General features: G+C 33.8%; 1 protein-coding gene across 1 annotated transcript in view; it reads right to left on the bottom strand.

Moving 5' to 3' along the window:
- Positions 1 to 21,875, bottom strand: part of LOC148275436 (diacylglycerol lipase-alpha-like) — a 134,965-nt gene that overhangs the window by 33,069 nt on the left and 80,021 nt on the right. Inside the window, 8 exon segments of the mRNA XM_088235712.1 lie at positions 500 to 641; positions 2,539 to 2,674; positions 2,677 to 2,760; positions 8,974 to 9,052; positions 12,097 to 12,213; positions 14,631 to 14,730; positions 16,997 to 17,100; positions 21,565 to 21,663. Coding sequence (XP_088091838.1) covers positions 500 to 641; positions 2,539 to 2,674; positions 2,677 to 2,760; positions 8,974 to 9,052; positions 12,097 to 12,213; positions 14,631 to 14,730; positions 16,997 to 17,100; positions 21,565 to 21,663 — 861 coding nt within the window.

The following is a 21,875-nucleotide window of genomic DNA, read 5'->3' as shown; positions in this document are numbered from 1 at the left end:
TTCCACGCGGAAATTTTTTCTTTCCACAAAACATTGTCGCTTTTTTTATTTTCAATCACATTTTTGTGGCGCAAAACTAAATTTATTAGTACTTCACATTCCTTAGTACTAAAGTTTACACCCCTTCGCGCTTATTCTCCATTATAATGCAGTTTTTAAAAAACACGTGCGACTCCCAAAGTAATGAACGAATACAATAAACAACACACGAAAGCTAGCAGTAGACGTTGTCATGTTGTCAGACGTGAGCCTAGACCGTTTAAATGCGACGTTGCCACACAAAGTATCTTTTTAGCAAATCAAAGGATACTCATAGGTCGTGAAACCGTTGCTCGGTAATCGGGACATTAATCATTAGATTAAGTTATGTGATGGTTAGTTATTCAATACTTTACTCAGAGGTGGTTAAATAGGCCCTTAATGACTCCCGAGGGGGGTGAAATCCAGTCTTTTGTCTACAATCATTCGGACAAACTCAAATATTGTAAGTGTGTTTTACCTTAGGATCGACACTCCTCTGTATGGCGTTGATGAGGTCAGCCCTGAGGGCTTCCAGCTGGTGCAGGCCTATTCTGGGCACAACGTCCTTCCCCAGAACTACGGATGTCGTGAACTCCTTGCTGTACTGCACGGCAGGCATACTGCAAACCGGAATAACAAAATATTCAACAATAGCTGTAGAACGAGCGGAATAAAAAAAGATAGAGCTGCGATGGACCTTATACGCATTTTTAAAATACTTATTGCCATAAGGGATGTCCCATCTTAGATTAAAAGTTTTTTCCCCAATATAACCAAAATATTCCTCCAATATACTCACTATACCCTAATTGAATTTTAATTACTCTACTTATTTTGGCTTGTATAGAAATCCACAACCATAAAATAGCAATTGTTTTTAGTATATTTTATTTTATTTTATTGGGGAAATCAACAGTTCTACATACATATTTTTAGTAAACAAACAGATATAGTGTATAAACTCAGAACTAATAACAGATTTCCACATAGTATACAAAGTTAGTGAAGAAAATATATATTACATATCAAATAAATACATACAATTTATACATATAAAAATGTTATTTTCATGTACTCAATAATCAAAGTTTTTTTAAATATTAATTTTAAGAACATTAAGTTACTGTAAATTGGGCGGGATAAGGACAAAAATGCTTGAAGAGAGGATAAGGAGGGGGGGGAGATGTACATATTTATTATTATAATGTCTACTAAGTTACATAATACATTTTTAGTGTAAATTTTAAATCTGACAGAGTGATGTTAGTATAATCTAAATTTTTAAATTTTGTATTGTACATTGAAAAAGTCCTACGAAAAAAAGCATTTTTAACATACGATGTTTTACTTATTGGTACATGAAACAGGTGGTACCGTCTACAAATCCTGGCTGGCACATGTATTGTTATTAAGCAAAGTTTGTAAATATTTAAGTTAGTTTGTTTGAAAATGTCCTAACAAGACGAAACGCGTCACAATATACCCTTTGTATATTTTATAAAAATAAAGTAGAATTATAATCCAATAAACTTGTTATTTTGGATACATTACCTCTACCAATTGTCTGCTTACACAATAAATTTGTGCATCTACCGTACATTGTTTTACCAGACATTCGCCTGAGAGATCACATTTCATTGTCCCTGGACCGGCACTTGAAGCATGAGACTGATCACCTTACCTCCTGTTACAGATGATCAAAGTAAGCAGCGTTTCATTTAACAATACGTGCCCTGGGCGCCATCGGGCGTGGATAAGGGTTTCACGATAATTATGCTACTAATATTATTGTAAGGCGTTTGCTCTCTCCTAAATAAACGCGATGACGATATTTCAACAGGAATGATATATGTAAGTGCGCATTAGGGTGAGCCGATGTTGTATGAAGTTTCTTATTCTTTTAGACATCAAAGTTAAAGGGGTCTAAAAAGTTGCATTTTGGATCACATTGAACGTAAAATTATTTAAAAATATTCCATACTACTTTTGGCCCTCAAGCGAGGTTTGAAATTTATAACTGTCTGAACATTTTGTTAATTATCAATATTGATAAAATTATTTTTTTGTTAGTAAAGATATAACTTAATCACATTACAAATTCAAATGCGTTTTAGAACTACCGAAACGCAGTAATTTTACACTCCGCGGAACTGATTCCGTTGAGCGCCTGGCTAATATTGACGAAAACAATGGCTCATTAAAACAATTCTACCCATTTATTACAAAACAAAGTGCAACTCACGCCCTTAAATGCTTATTTAATAAGGTTCAATGCACATTATAAAATTTAAACGGACTGATTTTCTTACTTAAATACGAAATGACAGCCGGTTTAGCGAGAAAATTTGACTTTTTTGAAAACTTCAGCTCTGGTTAAGGGCCAAAAGTAGTTTCAAATATTTTTAAAAATATTTTTTGCATTCCGAGTAATCCAAAGGGCAACTTTTCGGGCCACTTTCATTTCAAAATTCGGAAAAAAAAAAATCGCCCCACCCTAGTGCGCATGTTCGTGTTCACCTCAACAAGCCACCCGGCGGGCTGTAGCTGTAGCAGGTCAAGTCGGGGTAGCGCGGACGCAGCAAATCTGCCAGAATGGCTGCCGTGCCGGCCCCCAGAGAGTGTCCCACAAGAACGAGGCGGTATCGCGGTGTTCCTTCCCCTCGTTGCTTTCAAACGCCCGCTCCAGCAAACGCTCGCGGCAGAGTTTCTTCAAGATGTATTCGGCCGCTTGTACCATTCCTAGGAAGAAAAAAGGGTGTTTAAATGCTTTATTAGGAAAAATCAACAATTTACAAATTGAAAAGTCACTGTTAGGGTAGTCAAAATTGAAAACCAAAAGTCCACATAAATATGTGCATCCGGAAGGCTGGAGGTTAAGCCCAGTGATCCCCAAACTGTGAACCGCGGCTGCCCAGGGAGCCCTAGTGTCGTCATAAGGGCACCGCGAAATATTTTACAATGAGGAATTCATTAACATATTACAACAGAGATGAAGAACATTTCAGAAAAGAACATTTCAAAAAAATTTCAGGCATTGCCTAGTATGTAGGTGAAATAATTCAATCACACGAATCTCACCCGCATAAATAAAGGTTTCAGCTCTTTAACTTCACAAGCATCAAAGAATTGAAGGAATATAGATGTTCAAATATGGGGAGATGGTGAATGTTACACAGTGTGTAAAGTGGCCACTTAAACCAGCCAAAACAGAACATAAGCCCTGTAGATGCCCTAGACTTCTATATTACCTTTTCTGAAATGTTCTTCATCTCTGTTGTAATATGTTAATGTTATCAGCTCCCCAGAGAGTTGAATCCAGTCCATGTCTACAAAAATTTGGACAAACTCAAAATATTGTTGAATGAGGAATTCCACTGTTTTCTAATTTTTTTTTTCTATTAGTGTACTATTTAACTAAGCAAAAATATGTATATTTTTTTTTTTTGTGCGTTATTTATAAAGATTTTTTAAAGTTATATTTATCAAATACCCGCCAAATGACTGTAATCAGTGTGTCACTTTTCAGTAGTGACGTCATGAACGGTTGGCGTTCTTACTTTCACTGACCTGACAAGAATCCATGGAATATTGCTTTGATTACTTCATTTAGTTGATCGTAATTTGCTCATTTCTATGTTATGGTTGTTTTTACGAACGTTTCGATTTAGAAAAACCTAGAAAGTTGACATAATCTCTGGTTGAAATGTCAAATTATACAAATTATACGATTTTTTTTCTATAGTCAAAACGTTCCTTACTAGGTGCGGGGGCTTTAAAGCGGAAACCGGAAATACCACACGTAGATATAAGGAGTGACGTCATTATTTACGATTTTAAAATGAATACTATTTTTGACATTTTTTATTTATTTTTGCGTGCGTTTTTGAGATATTTCAACCTACTCCAAAATTTAAAATATTCACGTGTACACGAAAACATTTTTAAAATTTAATTCCGGGTTGGGCTGGAATTCCTCATTACAATTCGGCAAATTTCTTTGAATTTCTAATTCTCGAAATTTTTGCGCCATCAATTGTGTATGCTGACAAAATTTTAAGAATTTATCAACCGTCGAGTCATTTGCTATTTTCTTTCCAAATGCATAACTCTCCCCATTTTTTGTTTTGGCCCAATAGTCCTTTTGCGCTTGAAATTACCTGTCGGTCGCTGTAGTAAAAAGTAAATATCGCTAAAAAATTAACACTAAACAAGAAATGAGGGTCGCCATGTCCAATTTTATTCTGAGATTTGAGAAGTTGTGTAGTCAACAACGAGCCCATCAATCCCATTAATAATAGCCGCCAAATCGTCATAGCTGTCTCATTGGACATCCGTGGAGCCTTTGATCATGCTTGGTGGCCATTCTTAATATGTCAACTACGTCGAAAAAACTGCCCTAAAAATATTTTGGAACTAGTTATCGACTATCTTGAAAACAGAGAGGTCAAAATAACACACGCAGATATAACTAAACACAAAAAGACTTCACAAGGATGTATTCAAGGTTCAGTTTGTGGTCCAAGCTTTTGGAATATAATTTTGGATGATCTTTTACAAATAGATTTTGGAAATGGAATTAACATACAAGCGTTTGCTGATGATGTTTTTCTGACAGTCAGAGCTCAACTTATGTCTGAAGCCGAAGAAAGAACAAACTGTGCCCTTTCGACAATAGCTGATTGGGGAAAAAAGGTTAAACTTAACTTCTCAGAGGAAAAAACGAAAGCGATGTTAGTAACCAAAAGAAAAGAAACTCTTCCTAATTTATTCATGAACGGTGTAAAGCTAGCTCTTGCTGACTCTATTAGGGTATTAGGTGTAACTGTAGACAAGCATCTCAACTGGTCACTACATGTGGATAACGTCTGCAAGAAGGCTGCCAATCTTTCTGGAATGCTTGTGAGAGCGGCAAAACCAACATGGGGGTGCTCTCCTGCGGTAATGCAGCAAATATATTATGGTGCAATTGAACCTCTTGTTACATATGCGGCCAGCTTATGGGGTGAAGCGGTTAAAAAGAAATGCAATAAGAAAAAACTTGACAGCTTACAAAGACAATTTGCCATAAGATCTTGTAGAGGATACAGAACCATTTCACTCATCTCTGCTCAAGCTCTAACAGGATTTACACCGTTAGACCTTAAAATTCAAGAAAGGAAGGACATTTATAATGTTAAGAAATTTGGTAAGCTGTATTCCATTCCAGATGATCGCAAGTATCAAGGAACTGCAAACTATTTCGATTTACCTCACCCGTGCGAAAGAATTCCCGAAAATATTCTTTTACTTGACAAAGATATACCTCCTTATGCTCCCAACGAAATTAGAATCTTTACGGATGGTAGCCTGCTCGACGGAAAAGTGGGAGCGGCATTCGTTCCTTTTGAGAGTGATAAAGAATTACCAGGCAGAACATTTAAATTAGATAATTTCTGCTCAGTTTTCCAGGCTGAACTACTCGCAATACGAGAAGCTCTCGAATGGTTATTAAAGAAACCACCAGAGAGATGGGTTATTGCAAAAATATTATCAGATTGTCGTTCGGGCGTTCAAGCTATAACAGATACTCGGTCGGTAAATCCATTCATTGTAGATATTCAGAGTAAAATTAAGCATCTAAAAATAAGAGGGATGAACATTCAAATATGCTGGATAAGAGGACATGCTGGTATCGTAGGAAATGAGAGAGCGGATGAACGAGCAAGAGCCGCAACTTGTAAAAGAACGGCACCTTTCTTCTCAGAATTTCCCCTTAGCTTTGCTAAACGCAGTATAAAACAAAATACGCAGCAGCGTTGGGAGGATCATTACCGCGCGTCTTCTGCAGGTAAAATCACTAAAATGTTTTTCCCAACGCTGGCTGATGCAGCAAACTTCCGTCATCATCACCAAAGTACTTTCGAAACGACCCAAATTTTTACCGGACACGGAGCTATGAGAAGTTATCTATATAGGTTTAAATTAAGGAATGATGACTATTGTCCATGCGATGATATTTCTTCACAGAGTATAGAACATCTGTTATTTCAGTGCCCATTTTTCAGTTTGCAACGCCATAATCTTGAATCAGAATGCAGGAAAGATGGAATATCCTTAACAGATATCCACACTGTAGTAAAAAGTAGTTATCATGCGCCATTGTTCTTGAACTTTGCAACAATGGTGATTGGACTCATAAAGGTAATAAACCAAAATCAGTGATCGAACATCCCATTTCCAAGACAAACAAAAACTTTTTTTTCCGAGTACCTTAGCCTTGTACATGACACGTAAGGCTACTAAATACAGGGGTCCAAATATATAAAAAAAAAAATTTAAAAAAAATCCCATTAATAATTCTAATGTCAGTCATCAATCCATGTTCAATAAATTGCTTGTGAATTTAAAATTAATGTTTAAAGTATTTTTAAACTAACAAATGTTAGACATTCTTTCTGATCCCAACACTAAAAAGCAAAATAGAAGCTTATTAAAAGCAGAAAGACCCACTATTATGAACCATAAACCTTATAAATAAGCAAGGTAAATAATACATTTATTTATTAATTTATATAAACGCCCAATGAGCATTTTTAAGGACATATTTATACATAAAAGTTATTATAAAGAAAAGTAGAAAGACACAATGGTATATAGTAGACTCGGTGGGAGTGGAAGCGGGAGAGAGGTGTTTATAATTGAATTTGATTCAGTGATCGTTTGAAAGAAGACAACTTGTTATCGAAGAAATCAAGACTGGTATGTTTGTTGGCAGACCTAAGAATTCTGGGCATAGGGGAATGAAAACCATAGTTAGTTAAAGAGTAAGTTTTGTCTGAGGTTTCTAGTTGTAATATTTAATTTTATCGAGCTCATTAGTTCAGGCGCATCAAAGAGTGACTTGAGAATTTTCAATAGGACTAGAAGGTCGGATTTATTTAGATGGTCTTGAAGAGAAGATATATTTAAGCTAGTGTCCAACTCATTATACATTTATTAGTCTCTGGATAAGCCCAACCTCCGGCCTATCTTTCTCAAAAATCGATGTTGAACTGAATCAATATTCTTGATGTGAACATCATAATATGGAGACCAGATAACAGAGGAATACTCTAGGTGCAGGCGAACTGGGGAACAGAAGATAGTTTTAAGGGTATTGATATTTCAGTCAGTTTTGCTTCTGTTAATAAATCCAAGGAGTTTTAAGGATTTATTGATAACATGTTCAATATGAATTGTAAAAAAAAGTTTAGTGTCAAGTATAATACCTAAATCTCGTATACTAGACACGGTTTGCCCACCACATACCGCACACCGCATCTGAGGACATAAGTCTCCTTGGAGGTGCCCACATACACGGAAAATTTGCTCGTTGTCAAACGAGAAATGCTGCCCGAAGGAGCTCTCTGTAACCTGGTAGTCTTAGCACCTTTGTGCCGAAAGAAAGTAATCCAGAAGTACATAATATGTACTTCAGTGGATTGAGAAAAGAGGGAAGTGAATTCTTCACTGACTGGGATTAAATTGATTGGACATGATCAATTCGCCGAAATGATTACAAAACTTTTTAAAAGCCTTGAAATTCTTATGGAAGCCACCAGATCTGTATATCCGACAGGACCTATAACAGGGGCACGGATAGTAGCGAGAAGCTCCATTCGGTAATCATAGAGAAGGGGAAAGGGACAAGACCACAGGACGTGTTCAGAAGATTGGTTAGGATATACGCAGCAGCACAAAGGGGAGTCAACAATATTAAAAACAAGTAGTTTTTTATTAAATTTACCATGACCTGATAAAAACTGCGTAGTCCAGTGATCGGGGATAACTCAAGAATATTTTAAGCGCCGACGGATTGAAGGAATATAAAGAAAGGTAACCCTCCCTGAAAGGGAAGATTCCCATCGCGATTGCTAAGCATCAAGAAGACATTTATATGTATACTAGACACAGATGACAATATTTCATCGTTCAGTGAGTAGTCGTATTTGATTGGATTTTATTGAACGCATTTGGACACACGACCAGCCGCCAGGGGCGAATCGTCAAAGTAAGCGATTATGCACAGCTTACCATTATATTTGACTTTTAATAATAATAATTTATAGTAACCATGTTCATGGGAAAATAAATAAAGTAATTGTTATTTATTATAAATCACCGTTTATATCTTTCTACAAAAAAATATCTATGAAGTGCGCCCAGCCCATTCTTACTGAACGATGAAACTAGCCGATTACCTCAGCTATTTCTTCCATACAAAAAAGTACACTGTATTTTTCGTCTTTAACCCAAGTCGGCTATTTTAGTACTAAAACAAACTTGCAGATTACAAATATTTTTAGAAGATTCTCTATTTGGAAACTAGTATTTGGAACATTATTTCCGCAGGACTATTTTTCTTTGATGGGATACCGTTGACATATTATGTATCACATAGGACAGGTGGCGTTCGCAGTGGCCGTTTCAGGCATTATTCATTTTAAAAGAAATCGGCCAGTGCTCAAGTCTTGACAGTACTGTCAATGACAGATCATAATGGAAATATCTGCGGAATGTCATTGTGGCATTTGTTAAAAAACTTTTGTACAAGTATTGTATTAAAATAGTGTAGAATAAAGCTACGTATATCGCGTGGTTAGTAATAATTGTTGTTTGAGATGATTTTCACAGAACCACAAAAAAATTGTCATTTATAATTACATTACTAACCAATAAAATAAATCACTGCTCGCCACTGCCAGCCGCTGCAACCTAGATCTTGGTGGTTGTCCGGTCTCAATAGCGATATTATCGAAACAGTTGAAATGAGATACTTTATATTATTCCAAGGAAAATGTTTTTAATTTTTCGCTGTTAAATGAGTAATCGCTTTTAAAAAGGTAAGCTTTTCTGATGTATTAAATGAGCCGCGTAAAAATCTGATGTATTAAAGGAGCCGCAAACACGGGGACACGGTAATGTCTTTCCTACCTTTGTGGCCAAACCAGTCTTCTATTGGAGGTGTCAGTGGTAAAGGTTCTCCTTCTGCATTCAAATCTGTCATGACATCCTAAAACAAAAATATTTCATACACATAACGTTGCATTTACAATTACATTGTCTCACTCGCCCTTACCAATATTGAATCAACTGCTCCACAACTGTATAGCTTATGTTAGGTTTTTGTTATTTTCATTGTGTGTTTTGTAATATACATAATAATATAGATGTACATAAATACCCTGTTTTTTTAACTGTCTAAATATTTGTTAATTATCTTCGCTTTTTTAAGTTAGTCTTCTTTGTTTATTCTCAAACGTAATTTAAAATAAAGTCAATTGTTAAGTGCCCTCGGCACGGGAAACCCCAGTGAGGTCACATTATTTTTATTATTAATTATAGTTTGTAAGCAAAAAATATGAATAAATAAATAAATATGAAATTTCTTCCTATCTTGTGCTGCTGGATTTGCGTTCGCAATACTTACACAAACGCATTGTGTAGTATCCGTGAATAAGCTCATAGTATGACATGTGACATTGTACGGCATACGCATTATGAAAATAATCTCCGTCTCTCTCGCGCTCAGACGCGCCTATGAGCGTGACATAGACAACTATTGCTTTGCTGGTTGCTAATGATATGGTGATAAAATATACACAGGATGCTTTTGCGTTTGTCTGAATTTCGCTGCGATTCGTAATAGTTAAAATATAATAGTATGTGTTAGTAGTATATGTATTAAGCTATGGATTAAAATCACCGATTTATAAATATATATGTGTGCTAATTTAATCCAATCATGTATAGGTCGATTATCTAGTGCTGGCCCTTTTGCAAAACTTACACAAAAATTAATAAATTACAACAGGGATGGAGAATACCTTGAATAAGGGAATATGGAAGTCTAGGCATTTACAGGGCTTATGACCTGTCATTGGCTGGTTTAAGTGGCCACTTTACACACTGTGTAACATTCACCGTTTTGCCTATGTTTGAACATCCATATTTCTTCAATTCTTCCATTTGTTGATTTTAGTGATTGAGTTTGTTGATTTATGAAATTTATGAATAAAAAAATGGCAAGTGTGACATCGCGAGTCACGAGAGACAACACCGCTTGCTTCTTAAATGCCTGCCCTTGCTGTAGGAACACATCGATAGTACCGAAGATTTCATTCACTGTTCTGAGCATCCTTGGCAGAGGGGAAAAGAATCCAATGTTAGTTTTATAATTTCCCACAGCAATGGCAGGATTGGTACGCAAGTTACAGCGAGGTACATTAGGGTTTATCTGAGCAAGGATATCATGGGCATCTAAACAGTTAGAAATTAATTTGTGCAAGAATATCAAATATCATTCATAGCATCTTCATTGTGCAAATATCGGAGCAGCCTAGGCAACTTTATTCCCTTGATTGAAGGCGAACAGGTGAGCTTATTTTTTAATTTGAAAAAAAACAGACAAAAATTACGTTATTATCATCATCATTCTCTTTCCGCACCTAATGGTGCATAGGGCACTGCATTGGTTAACCAATTGCAGCGCATCTCGATAATTTTTGTTGCATGAAGGTAAGACGATCAGTCTTACGCTTCAGGTGATAGTCCGGGGACTATGAAATATTCTAGTGTAAAAACACATTTTGAAAATAAATATTCCATGTCAACCGTGTCGGGAATCGAACCCAAAACCTCTTGCATGGTAGGCAAATGCGCTGAATTAAGTATGTTTTTTTTACTGTTATTATTATCATCATCATTCTCTTTCCGCACCTAATGGTGCATAGGGCACTGCATTGGTTAACCAATTGCAGCGCATCTCGATAATTTTTGTTGCATGAAGGTAAGACGATCAGTCTTACGCTTCAGGTGATAGTCCGGGGACTATGAAATATTCTAGTGTAAAAACACATTTTGAAAATAAATATTCCATGTCAACCGTGTCGGGAATCGAACCCAAAACCTCTTGCATGGTAGGCAAATGCGCTGAATTAAGTATGTTTTTTTTACTGTTATTATTATCATCATCATTCTCTTTCCGCACCTAATGGTGCATAGGGCACTGCATTGGTTAACCAATTGCAGCGCATCTCGATAATTTTTGTTGCATGAAGGTAAGACGATCAGTCTTACGCTTCAGGTGCCAGTCCGGGGACTATGAAATATTCTAGTGTAAAAACACATTTTGAAAATAAATATTCCATGTCAACCGTGTCGGGAATCGAACCCAAAACCTCTCTCTTGCATGGTAGGCAAATGCGCTGAATTATGTATGTTTTTTTACTGTTATTATTATTTATTTATTTATTTATTTATTAATGAAATCATACAGTCTTTATATAAAACAAGGAACAAAAGAACAATTTTACAAAGTAAGACCAATTACAGATTTTTTTTATTTTATAATTGCATATTTGTAGGATAAAATAGTATTTTTCTTGTTTGTTCTTCATACTATGTACTTTTTGGTTAGGATGTATATTGTATATTTTATAATTGTATATTGTAGTATAAATTTATTAGTCTATCATATTATGTATTTTGTTATAATTGTTATACATTAAACTGGTCCATTTCTGGTTGATCTTTAAATGATGTACTTTTTTTATAATTGTTAGATTTTTCTTTCAAGGTAAGATGTTTGTTTGTAGTTAGGATGTATATTTTTAATTGTATAATTGTTACACTTTAAACTGGCATATCTCTATTGAAATTAATCTGATCTGGTTGATCTTCAAATTTCTATTTGTATGAACTGGTTTAAGATTAGCCAGAAATGCGATGTCTCTTGTAACTCTTTATATCATGTACTTTATAAAATTGTTATATTTTCCTCAGTCCCGGAATGAGTTCTAATAACTCCTGGGAGTATAATGTATATGCATTGTATGATTATATTAAATAAAAAAAAAAAAAAAAAAAAAGATTTCACACTAATGAATGCAGGAGGAGAGGGGAAAAATGATTTTATTCTAAAAAAGTAAAGATAAAAATATTACATAAAAAGTTTATAAAAAGGAGAAGACATTGTAAAGCTACTTTACTTTCCTCCCTCTCTCTCTGCTTCCATGAACATTTCAATTTAATTGTAAAAAAATTATAATGGGTTACCTTCATACTAAGCGTTCCTCGTATGCTTAGCACCACAGATTTTTTCTCGTGGTCAACGGCTATGAAGAAAGGGGTCTCCGCAACGTCCACATGATATGTCACATAGGTTATATCTACCTGGAAAGTTTAAGAGAAAGATATAATTGGAGACCTCGCCGTTTGAGTGCAGTCTGTGTCCAGACACGGGGACATAAAGACGCGTAGGCTTCGAACTATTATTTGGCATTATTTACAAATAATAACATCTACATGCACTAAAATCTACTTTGGCAAACAAATGTTTATCGCAGGAGGCTAAACTAGCAGTTCACGACGGAGTTCTAGTTCCAACTCTAATGTATGGGAGCGAAGTATGGAATTGGAAAAATAATGATGAAAGTAGGTTGAATGCTGTCGAAATGCGATCCCTCAATCCCGGCGAATGTGTGGTAAAACGATGTATGATAGGTGCACAAATGTCGAGATCCGTGAAGTGTGTAAGGCTGAGACATGCATTATTGACAGAATCAAGAAAGGGGTGCTGCGTTGGTTTGGACATGTGGAGCGAATGGACAGCGAAAGAACGGCTAAAGGGATCTACGATGCAAATGTTGAGGGATGCAGAAAACGAGGAAGACCGAGAAAGACATGGCACGATCGAGTCCATCAAATACTTGAAGATGGACATGTCAAAAGTAGGAATAATCGGCGCGCGTGCATAAGAAGATGTATGAATGTGGAGGAAGCGAGGTCTGTATGCCAAGATAGAGTGTTATGGCGTTCTATCCTCTCTGCCTACCCCTACGGGGAAACGGCGTGATGGTTTGTTGTTGTTGTTGTTGTAAAATCTACATTATTGTTAAAATATTATTTGTCATTATTTACAAGTAATAAAGTCTACATTATTGTTAAAATAAATGTATTCATGTATCTTTTACAAATATCAGATTTAAAATCATACACTCATACAATTTAAACACCCATAAAATCATTACACAAACAAGCGTTAAAGACCTCGGAGTTATTCTCGACTCATCGATGAGATCTAACTCGGTAGTCAGATGGCAGAAGGGACCATCTGTATTTTTGTCTATGTTTTAGTTTTCAAAAGTTTTAATTGATATTTCAGTAAATACACGCAGCAAAAAAAATTAAAAAATCAGCGTTACTTGGAATGGTAATTTATTATTGAAAAGCAACACTAAAATATTTTAGTTTGTGGATTAAAGTCTTGAAATTGAGACGTATTTCAGCTCTCCTGAACATTTTTGAAAATTACCGATGGTCCCTTCTGCCATCTGACTACCAACGTGCTTCAAAATTATTATAGTCCTTAAAATATAGCTTGATTAGAATGACAGTTGTCAGCAAAAGTGACAACATAACTTTGTAGTGACGTCTAAGGAGTGATTTATATTGACAAACGAAAAATCATTTGTATCTGGCGTGTTAATTAATTTTTTTAATACAATGCTTGAAACATAAAACAAAAATTAATATATAAAATCAGCTTTAAAACTAAAAGAAAACTAAGATAAACCCAATTATTAACAACGTTCTTACAAGGTAACATCATTTTGCAAAAACGTTAGAGATGGGACAAATTGATCGAATAAAAAAATAATTCATTTGATGCTGTTCGGGAAAAAGTATAAATGTCTTATTTTTTGGTGGTCTTAAACACACTATAATAGGCTTGTTTTTGCGTTTTTATATCAATTTTCAGAAACAGAGTTACATCATGTTTGTACGAAAAAACTGATAAAATCGATTTGATCGGTACATGATCGGTGATCAGTAATTTACCATCACTATTGACATTAGTTTGGCAGCTGTCATTTTAATCAAGCTGAATTTTAAGAACTTTAATTTTTATCTTAAGAATAACGAATCATTAAAAAATCCAATAATCCCCATCACTCTGCATAAATCTCTCTGCCAAAGTATTCTAGAGTTCTCCTCCATAATTTGGTCTCCAAATTATAAAATTTATTCTGATAGAATTGAAGCTATCCAAAGAAGATTGCTTCGGACTCTTACATTTCATTAAAAAAACTATAGAATAAAATCAATTTTTATTTATTTATTTATTCATGGAAGAATTGCTACGTATCTCACAGATCAGAGATCCGAGGCTCGAACTCAACACAACTTATAACCATTTTCTAGCATAGTTACTCAAAAATGGCTGCAAAATTTTAATTTTTGGGTAATTTATGGGAATTTATTATATAAATAAAAGACGAGCGATACTTTAATCCACGAATTTGGAATATCCAGTGACCGGTTTCATCGCTTTCGCGACATCTTCGAGACTGGTATCTATTAAGGAGTTCAATGTATTTATACAAAACAGAGGTAAGGATAGATAATTCAAAATTATATGAAAGTAAATTAAATAAAGTTATTCACTATATCACTCGTCTTTAATTTATATAATAAATTACAATGAACTTCCATCAAGAATTTTCACTTACAAACTTAAATGTTTTAAATTTATGGGAACACAAAAATATTTCATGTACGGAAAAAATAAATATATAAGAACAACTCACATCGCCAACTTGCAAGAGATGTCGTAGAGCAGTATAATTACATTGACAACAGTTGTCATGAACTACCGTGGCGCCGCCAACCGTCGAAGCACAGCAACATCTAAAAATAAAAAATAAGCAAAAAAAACTTCAAACTTAAGAGTACACAGGTGTAAGAAAAATATATTAATAACTTTTGGCAATGTGTTATTTTAAAACAATGAAAATGGAATTCCAGTGTATGTATCTGAATTGTCAAAATAAGTGATTATGAACAGCTTGCCATTATATTTGACTTTCGATAATAATGTTTTATAGTAACCATATTTATGGGAAAATAAAGACAATAATTGTTTTCTTCTATATATGTATAAAAATGAATCGCCGTGTTGTGTCTCGCAAAAACTCAAAAATGGCTTGACAGATTTACGTGCGGTTTTCAGCGAAATATAGATCTTTGTGCTGTGCGTGTTCGTAGATATTAAAATCTTCAATCTAACATGTAAAAAATAAGTAAGGAGCACAAATGTTTTATTCATCGATCTACCAGGGTTGCATTCGAGGAGAATGCATTTGCAAAAAAATGGAAAGATGTTGTTTTTGAATGTTTACAAACAGCATTTGTTTTTTGTGGATCTCAATCAGATTCTTTCCTTAAAGTCGTTATAATTTCTACCCATTTATTTCTTTTTACTGGATTTTTGGTAATACTAAAATAATATTAAATTCAATACATTTTTAAAAATCGTATTCCTACATAAGCACAGCCCTCTGTTGGTGAGAAGATTGGAGTTTGACGTTTGCAAAAAGAATGACATATTTGAAAAATATTTTTTTTTTTTTTGAAATTCAACCATAAACAAGTACCTAGGTACCTACTTAAATTCAATAATTGAATATTAACCGTTTTTAATTTTGGAATTTGATCACAAACAAGTAACTTATCAATGAAAAGTCTTTTTCCAAGCTAATAGCAGGCAAGCCAACGTTCGGGCAGGACAACGTCTGTCGGGTCCGCTAGTTTATTATAAATCACCACCACCGTTTATATCTTCCTACAAAAAATATCTATGCAGTGCGCCCAGCGCCCAGCCCGTTCTCAGTGAACGATGAAATTATTTCTCCATACAAAAAAGTATAATATATTTTACATCTTTAACCCAAGTCAGCTTTTTCAGTAATAAAACAAACATGCAGATTACAAATATAATTTGAAAATTTTCTATTTGGAAACTAGTATCTCGAACATTATTTCCGAAGGACTATTTTTCTTTGATAGAATACCGTTGACATATTATTATGTATCACATAGGACATGTGGCGTTCGCAGTGGCCGTTTTTGGTATTATTCATTTAAAAAAGAATCGGCCAGTGCCCAGTGTTGACAGTTAAATCATAATGGAAATATCTGCTGAATTTGTTAACAAAACTTTAGCACAAGTATGGTATTAAAATAGTGTAGGATAAAGCTACGTATATCGCGTGGTTAATAATAATTGGTGTTTGAGTTGATTTCCACAGAACCACAGAAAAGTCATTTATAATAAATTGATTGATTTAATTTTTAAGATCCACATGACTTTTTAACTTGTTTTAACTGTGTATTTTTTTTAATTACATCTTTTACTTTATTTTTTACCATATTTTTTTTTCACCGCGACTTCTCTGTGCATACCGCATTCTGTAAACCCAATTTTCCATCACTATTTCACCAGTAACACGTTTCTCCGAATTCTGCGATTCTGTTTGTTTGTCTAAAAATGAGCTTCATCACTAAACATCAATGAACGGCAAAATATGGATCTGCATTGATTTGTTCTAAAGCAAAATCAGCAAATAAACGACATCGGTGGTGGTCTCCTGGCTTTAATTCTTGAACCAATTGAATTTTGTAAGGTGTAAACTCAAATCTTTTCTTAAAATTTTCCATGTTGTTGTTTGAGAAAGATTTAATTCTCGAGGACGACGTTCAACGGATACATTTGGATTATCTTCTACACTTGCTGCTACGGCATCAATATTCTCTAGTGCATGTGCATTTTTTTGTCGTACTGGTAACTAGTACTCTTGTATCGTGTAAGGAAATTTCATTTTCAAATTTGTCTACAATACGACGAAGAATGGGTCGATTAACTGAGTAATGTCGTCCATGAATTAATCTTAAATTTCTTTCAGTATTCACATATGAACACTGATTTTGATAAAACAATTTTATAATTTCGAAACGTTGTTGAAGCGTGTATCTTTCCATGATTAAATGGCACACTATATCGAACACAAACGACACAAGGAATGATGAAAAATAATATGCAGTGTTGCCATTATAGCCATTTAAAATTGTATCATCCGTACTGGAAGACCCTTAATAAATGAAATTTAAAACTTACCTCAATGAAGCGCATAGCCCACACGCACTGGCAGCTGAACTTGTAAGGAGAAACATGGGCCAACCATATGCACCCAGCGCATAGTGCATATAATGAACCACAGTCTGAAAAAAAAACTTTTATTTACTACCCATTTTTATTTATTTACTTAAAGACAGTTTACTTCACATTATTTGAGACATAAGTCCCAACTCCATGGGACTAAAAGTCCCGTGTTGTCAGGACGAGCAATTAGTTGACACAGACAGACACATGAGTATATCATCATTGTGTATGTGAGTTTGATATTTGGTTAATTATTATAAAAACTTTATTTTATTTTAGTTTTTGAGTTTTTTATTTTATTTTTTATAATTATTATTTTCTTCAATTAAGTTGTTCTTCTTATAAGGCTCAATAATTATCGCAAATGTTATACTCGCTGCATATGTATGTATACTTATTATTATGTTATCCGCACTGTAAAATGTACACACATATCTAAATTTAATATCTATTCTTAACTTCTTATTAGTAATATTTATCTTTTAGCTTACGAGAAGGCCTGTAATTGGATCTTAATATATAATTTAACCTACACTGTAATTAATAAATATTGTAATCTGTTGACTTTCCAAAATAAAATAAAATATAAAAAAAATAAAAAAAATATCACAAACATGGAAATGAATTGGAACAAATATTCGATATCTTCAATACAAATTCTGTTCATGAATTAAAACGAATTCTCACTCGTTATTTTTTAGAAAAATAATGGATTTATTTTTAAATCTACTATTAAATTTTACATTTGTTTCCTGGAATACGTTATTTTTCATTTCTTTATTTAACATGTTAGACATAATTTTAAATTGTACATTGGTGGATTTATTGCCAAATGGCAACTTCTTCCAACCAACTAATGATGATGATTTCACTAAATAGAGGTATTATTATTTAGTAATTTAAATATTTTTATTTTTTATTTTTGTTTTATTGCTCAAAATACTTTTATTTTTTTAAGTACTTATGTTGTATTAATTTTTTTATTATTATTATCTAGTTATTCTCAACTTTACTGTGTTATATTTATATTTAGTACGTAAGATTTTCTCATAGTAATTGCTTCCTTTTATTAAGAAATGTTATGTTTCTTTTTAACTTTTTGTATTATATGTTTACTAAATTGTTTAGTTTTAATTATTCTAACTAACTAACTAACTAACCATCACGCCATTTCCCCGGAAGGGTAGGCAGAGAGGATAGAACGCCACACCACTCTGTCCTGGCACACTTCCTTTGCTTCCTTCACATTCATACATCTTTTCATGCACGCACGTCGATTATTCCGACTTTTCACATGACCACTTTCAAGAATTTGTTGTACTTGATCATGCCATGTCTTTCTCAGCCTTCCTCGACTTCTACAACCAGACACATTCGCATCATAAATCTTTTTAGCCGTTCTTTCATCATTCATTCGCTCCACATGACCGAACCATCGCAAAAGACCTTTCTTAATTTTGTCGATAATGCTTAACTCAGCCTTGCATTCTGCTCTAATTTCGACATTAGGGCACCTATCATACATTGTTTTTCCGCACATTCGCCTGAGGGATCGCATTTCAACAGCATTCAGTCTACTTTCGTCCCTTTTTTTCCAACTCCATGCTTCGCTTCCATACATTAGGGTTGGTACCAGAACTCCATTATGAACTGCTAATTTAGCCTCTTGCGATAGACACTTATTTGCTACGACAAACTTTAAGGCACCATTAACTCTGTTACCGGCACTTCTAATTCTAATTAATTATTCTATTATTTCTTAATATGTATTACATGATCATTGTGCACTGATGTGATTATTTCTGTAAATTATTATTTTTTTGTAAAAGGTTCCTTGAACCGTTGATGTATAAATAAATAAATAAATATTATATAGGATCAGAAACAAATATATGGCACATCAATATGGTAAACAGTAAACTCAAACATTCGGAAAATCATCAAGGAGTTTCCCACTAAGGGAAATTCGCTCCTTAACTCCTCTCTTGAAAATACCTTTTGTCCTCCAGTAGTATTCTTGTTGTATTATTAATTTATTTATTCATTAACGGACATTGTCCATTTATACGTGTGACAAACCGCTCATACACGTGTTTGTGTAATATTCATGTAAAAAAGTGAATTTGAACAGGAATGTTGCGTCTCATAAAACGAAATAATACGGACCAAAATGCACACCAAGTCATTGGAACAAAAGGCATAATAGTACTACACACGTGCGTTTCCAGAAACTATCTACCAGCCAGCGGGCCACATGGCGACGATATCTACCTACTGTCTACAAAAGCTTCTCTTCGGACACCTATCTCCTTTTGTTAACCATGGAGTTGAAACAGTGTTTGATTTATTTAGTTTTTTATTGCTTACTTCTTGGCATGAACACTTGACCAATTTACTACTATACTCTATTTTTTTATAAATTTATTGATATTGTTTTAACTTTGCTGGAATTCCTCTCGTCCATGCGCTTTATAGCTGCACGATGATTGGTTATCTAGCTTTCATATATCAACTTTAAAATACCTAAATTTTGTAAACGGGGTCTAGAATTCCAATCGTCTATGCGCATAGTAGCTGCAAGGCGTGTTGTAATCTTACTCCTTTTTATTATTTTATTTTTTTATACACTAAATTTATTTGTCAATTTTTAAAATGTGTAAATGGGGGCTAAATTTCTAACGGTCTATGCGCTCTGTAGCTGCAAGACGTCCTGTAATCTAGCTCCTATCTGTTATAATTTTTGATTGATCTCAATTGAAAACGAGGAACTAGAATCCCAACCGTCCATGCGCTCTGTAGCTGCAAGACGTACTGGGATATTTATTAATTGTACAGCGCCCTTGAGGTGATTTTCACAAAAATGGCGCTTTATAAATTATCCAACTATATATATATATATATATATATATATATATAATGTATGTAAATTAAGGTCAAAAATTATAGAAATTTTGAGAGAAGCAGACATTTAACTTTATTATTATTATTATATAAATATTTTTTCATTTCGTTTCTTTTACATTTATTATATTGAACATAATTTAAATTATTGTAAGTGTATTATAATATTTAAAATTTTAATATTTAAGTGTAAACAATTTTTTTAGTGTGTGCATGAGTTTCTTGCACTAATATACAAAGAAATTGGCAATATATGTGTACATACTGTTTGTTTACCTAATAAAATAAATAAAATAAAATATACAATTCATAAGGTATTGATATTACAATATAAGAATAGTTAAAAAACATTTAAAAAAAAAAAAAAAAGAAACATTGACAAACATAAGGGACATCGAGACAAGATCTGGACTATTTATTTAGTGCTCGTTTAAATCGCTGTAAACTTAAACCAAAAAGTCCAGATCTTGTCTCCAGTTAACAATACGACAAAGACGGGTCATTGGAGAATTGTTAAGGCCATGGTTTGTTCGATGATGATCGATGAACAGTACTTCGTTGATTCTCAACTTGCGAGTCGGAATATATAATTTTACGTGTCCCAGTAATGATGGCACGTCGATTATACCATTGAGTATGCCGAACATATATATGAAGTCAATATTAGTTCTACTTTTTTGTAGACTAGAAATATTTAACATTGACTATATCAGCATAAGAATAATTACCTCTCTCTAGTCCAAGCATCCACGCTACTTTTCGAAGCGAGCGATGTTGGACTGATTCAATGTGATTTATGCGATTGACATTGAATGGAGACCAGACCACGGAGGTATATTCTTTCTAGAAGAGGGTGAACAGTAGAGTAGGCTGATGATGTATGAAGTTTTTTATTTTTTAGACACCAAAGTGAAAGGGGTCTAAAAAGTTGCGTTTTGAATCACATTGAACGTAAAAATTATTTAAAAAAATATTTCATACTTCTTTTGACCCTCACCCGAGGTTTGAAGTTTATCAGTGTCTGAACATTTTGTAATTTATCTATATTGAAAAAATTCTTTTTTTGTTAGTAAAGATATAACTTAATCTCATTACAAATTCGAACACGTTTTACAACTACCGAAATGCAAGAAGTTTACACTCCGTGCAACTGATTCCGTTGAGCGCCTGGCTAATATTGACGAAAACAATGGATCATTAAAACAATGCTACCCTTTTATCACAAAACAAAGTGCAACTCACGCCCTTAGATGCTTATTTAATAAGGTTTAATGCACATTATAAAATTTAATTGGACTGATTTTCCTACCTAAATACGAAATGACAACCGGTTTAGCGCAAAAAATCGACTTTTTCGAAAACTTTAAGCTCTGCTTCAGGGCCAAAAGTAGTATCGAATATTTTTTTTGAAATTTTTTTCATTCCAAGTAATCCAAAAGGCAACTTTTTAGACCCCTTTCATTTCAAAATTCGGAAAAAAATAGTATCGGACCCTAGTGAACAGTCGAGCAATAAAGAGTTTTAATTGTACGGACATTAGTAAAGTCAGAGGATATTCTGCTAATGAAGCCGAGTAATTTCATTAATTTTTTTAACTAACATTTTATAAAATGTTCAAGTACCTGAAACATTTCCAACTCGGCGGGATCGTTTAGGGCAAGGAACTGTGTTCTGGATGTCACGGGGACACCAGATAGGAACTCGTATACATCATTAGTACGCTGGAAAAAATACACACAGGCATTAAATGACATCAATATTCATTTTACTAACTACCTCGATACATCGTAGACCCGATTTTTTTATATTTTTTTATTATTAATAAAACATGTAATACAAAAATTACATATTATACTACTAGAAACTCATTTGGGACCGTCCATAAGAAAAAACATTTTTTTGACTATACATAATATCAATATTAAATTAAATT

Source organism: Micrasema longulum, unplaced genomic scaffold, assembly GCF_059751315.1.
Source record: "Micrasema longulum isolate JH-2025_06_02 unplaced genomic scaffold, ASM5975131v1 h1tg001427l, whole genome shotgun sequence".
Taxonomy (NCBI): domain Eukaryota; kingdom Metazoa; phylum Arthropoda; class Insecta; order Trichoptera; family Brachycentridae; genus Micrasema; species Micrasema longulum.
The sequence above is the reverse complement of the archived record's forward strand: the minus strand, read 5'-3'. Positions and strand labels throughout refer to the sequence as shown.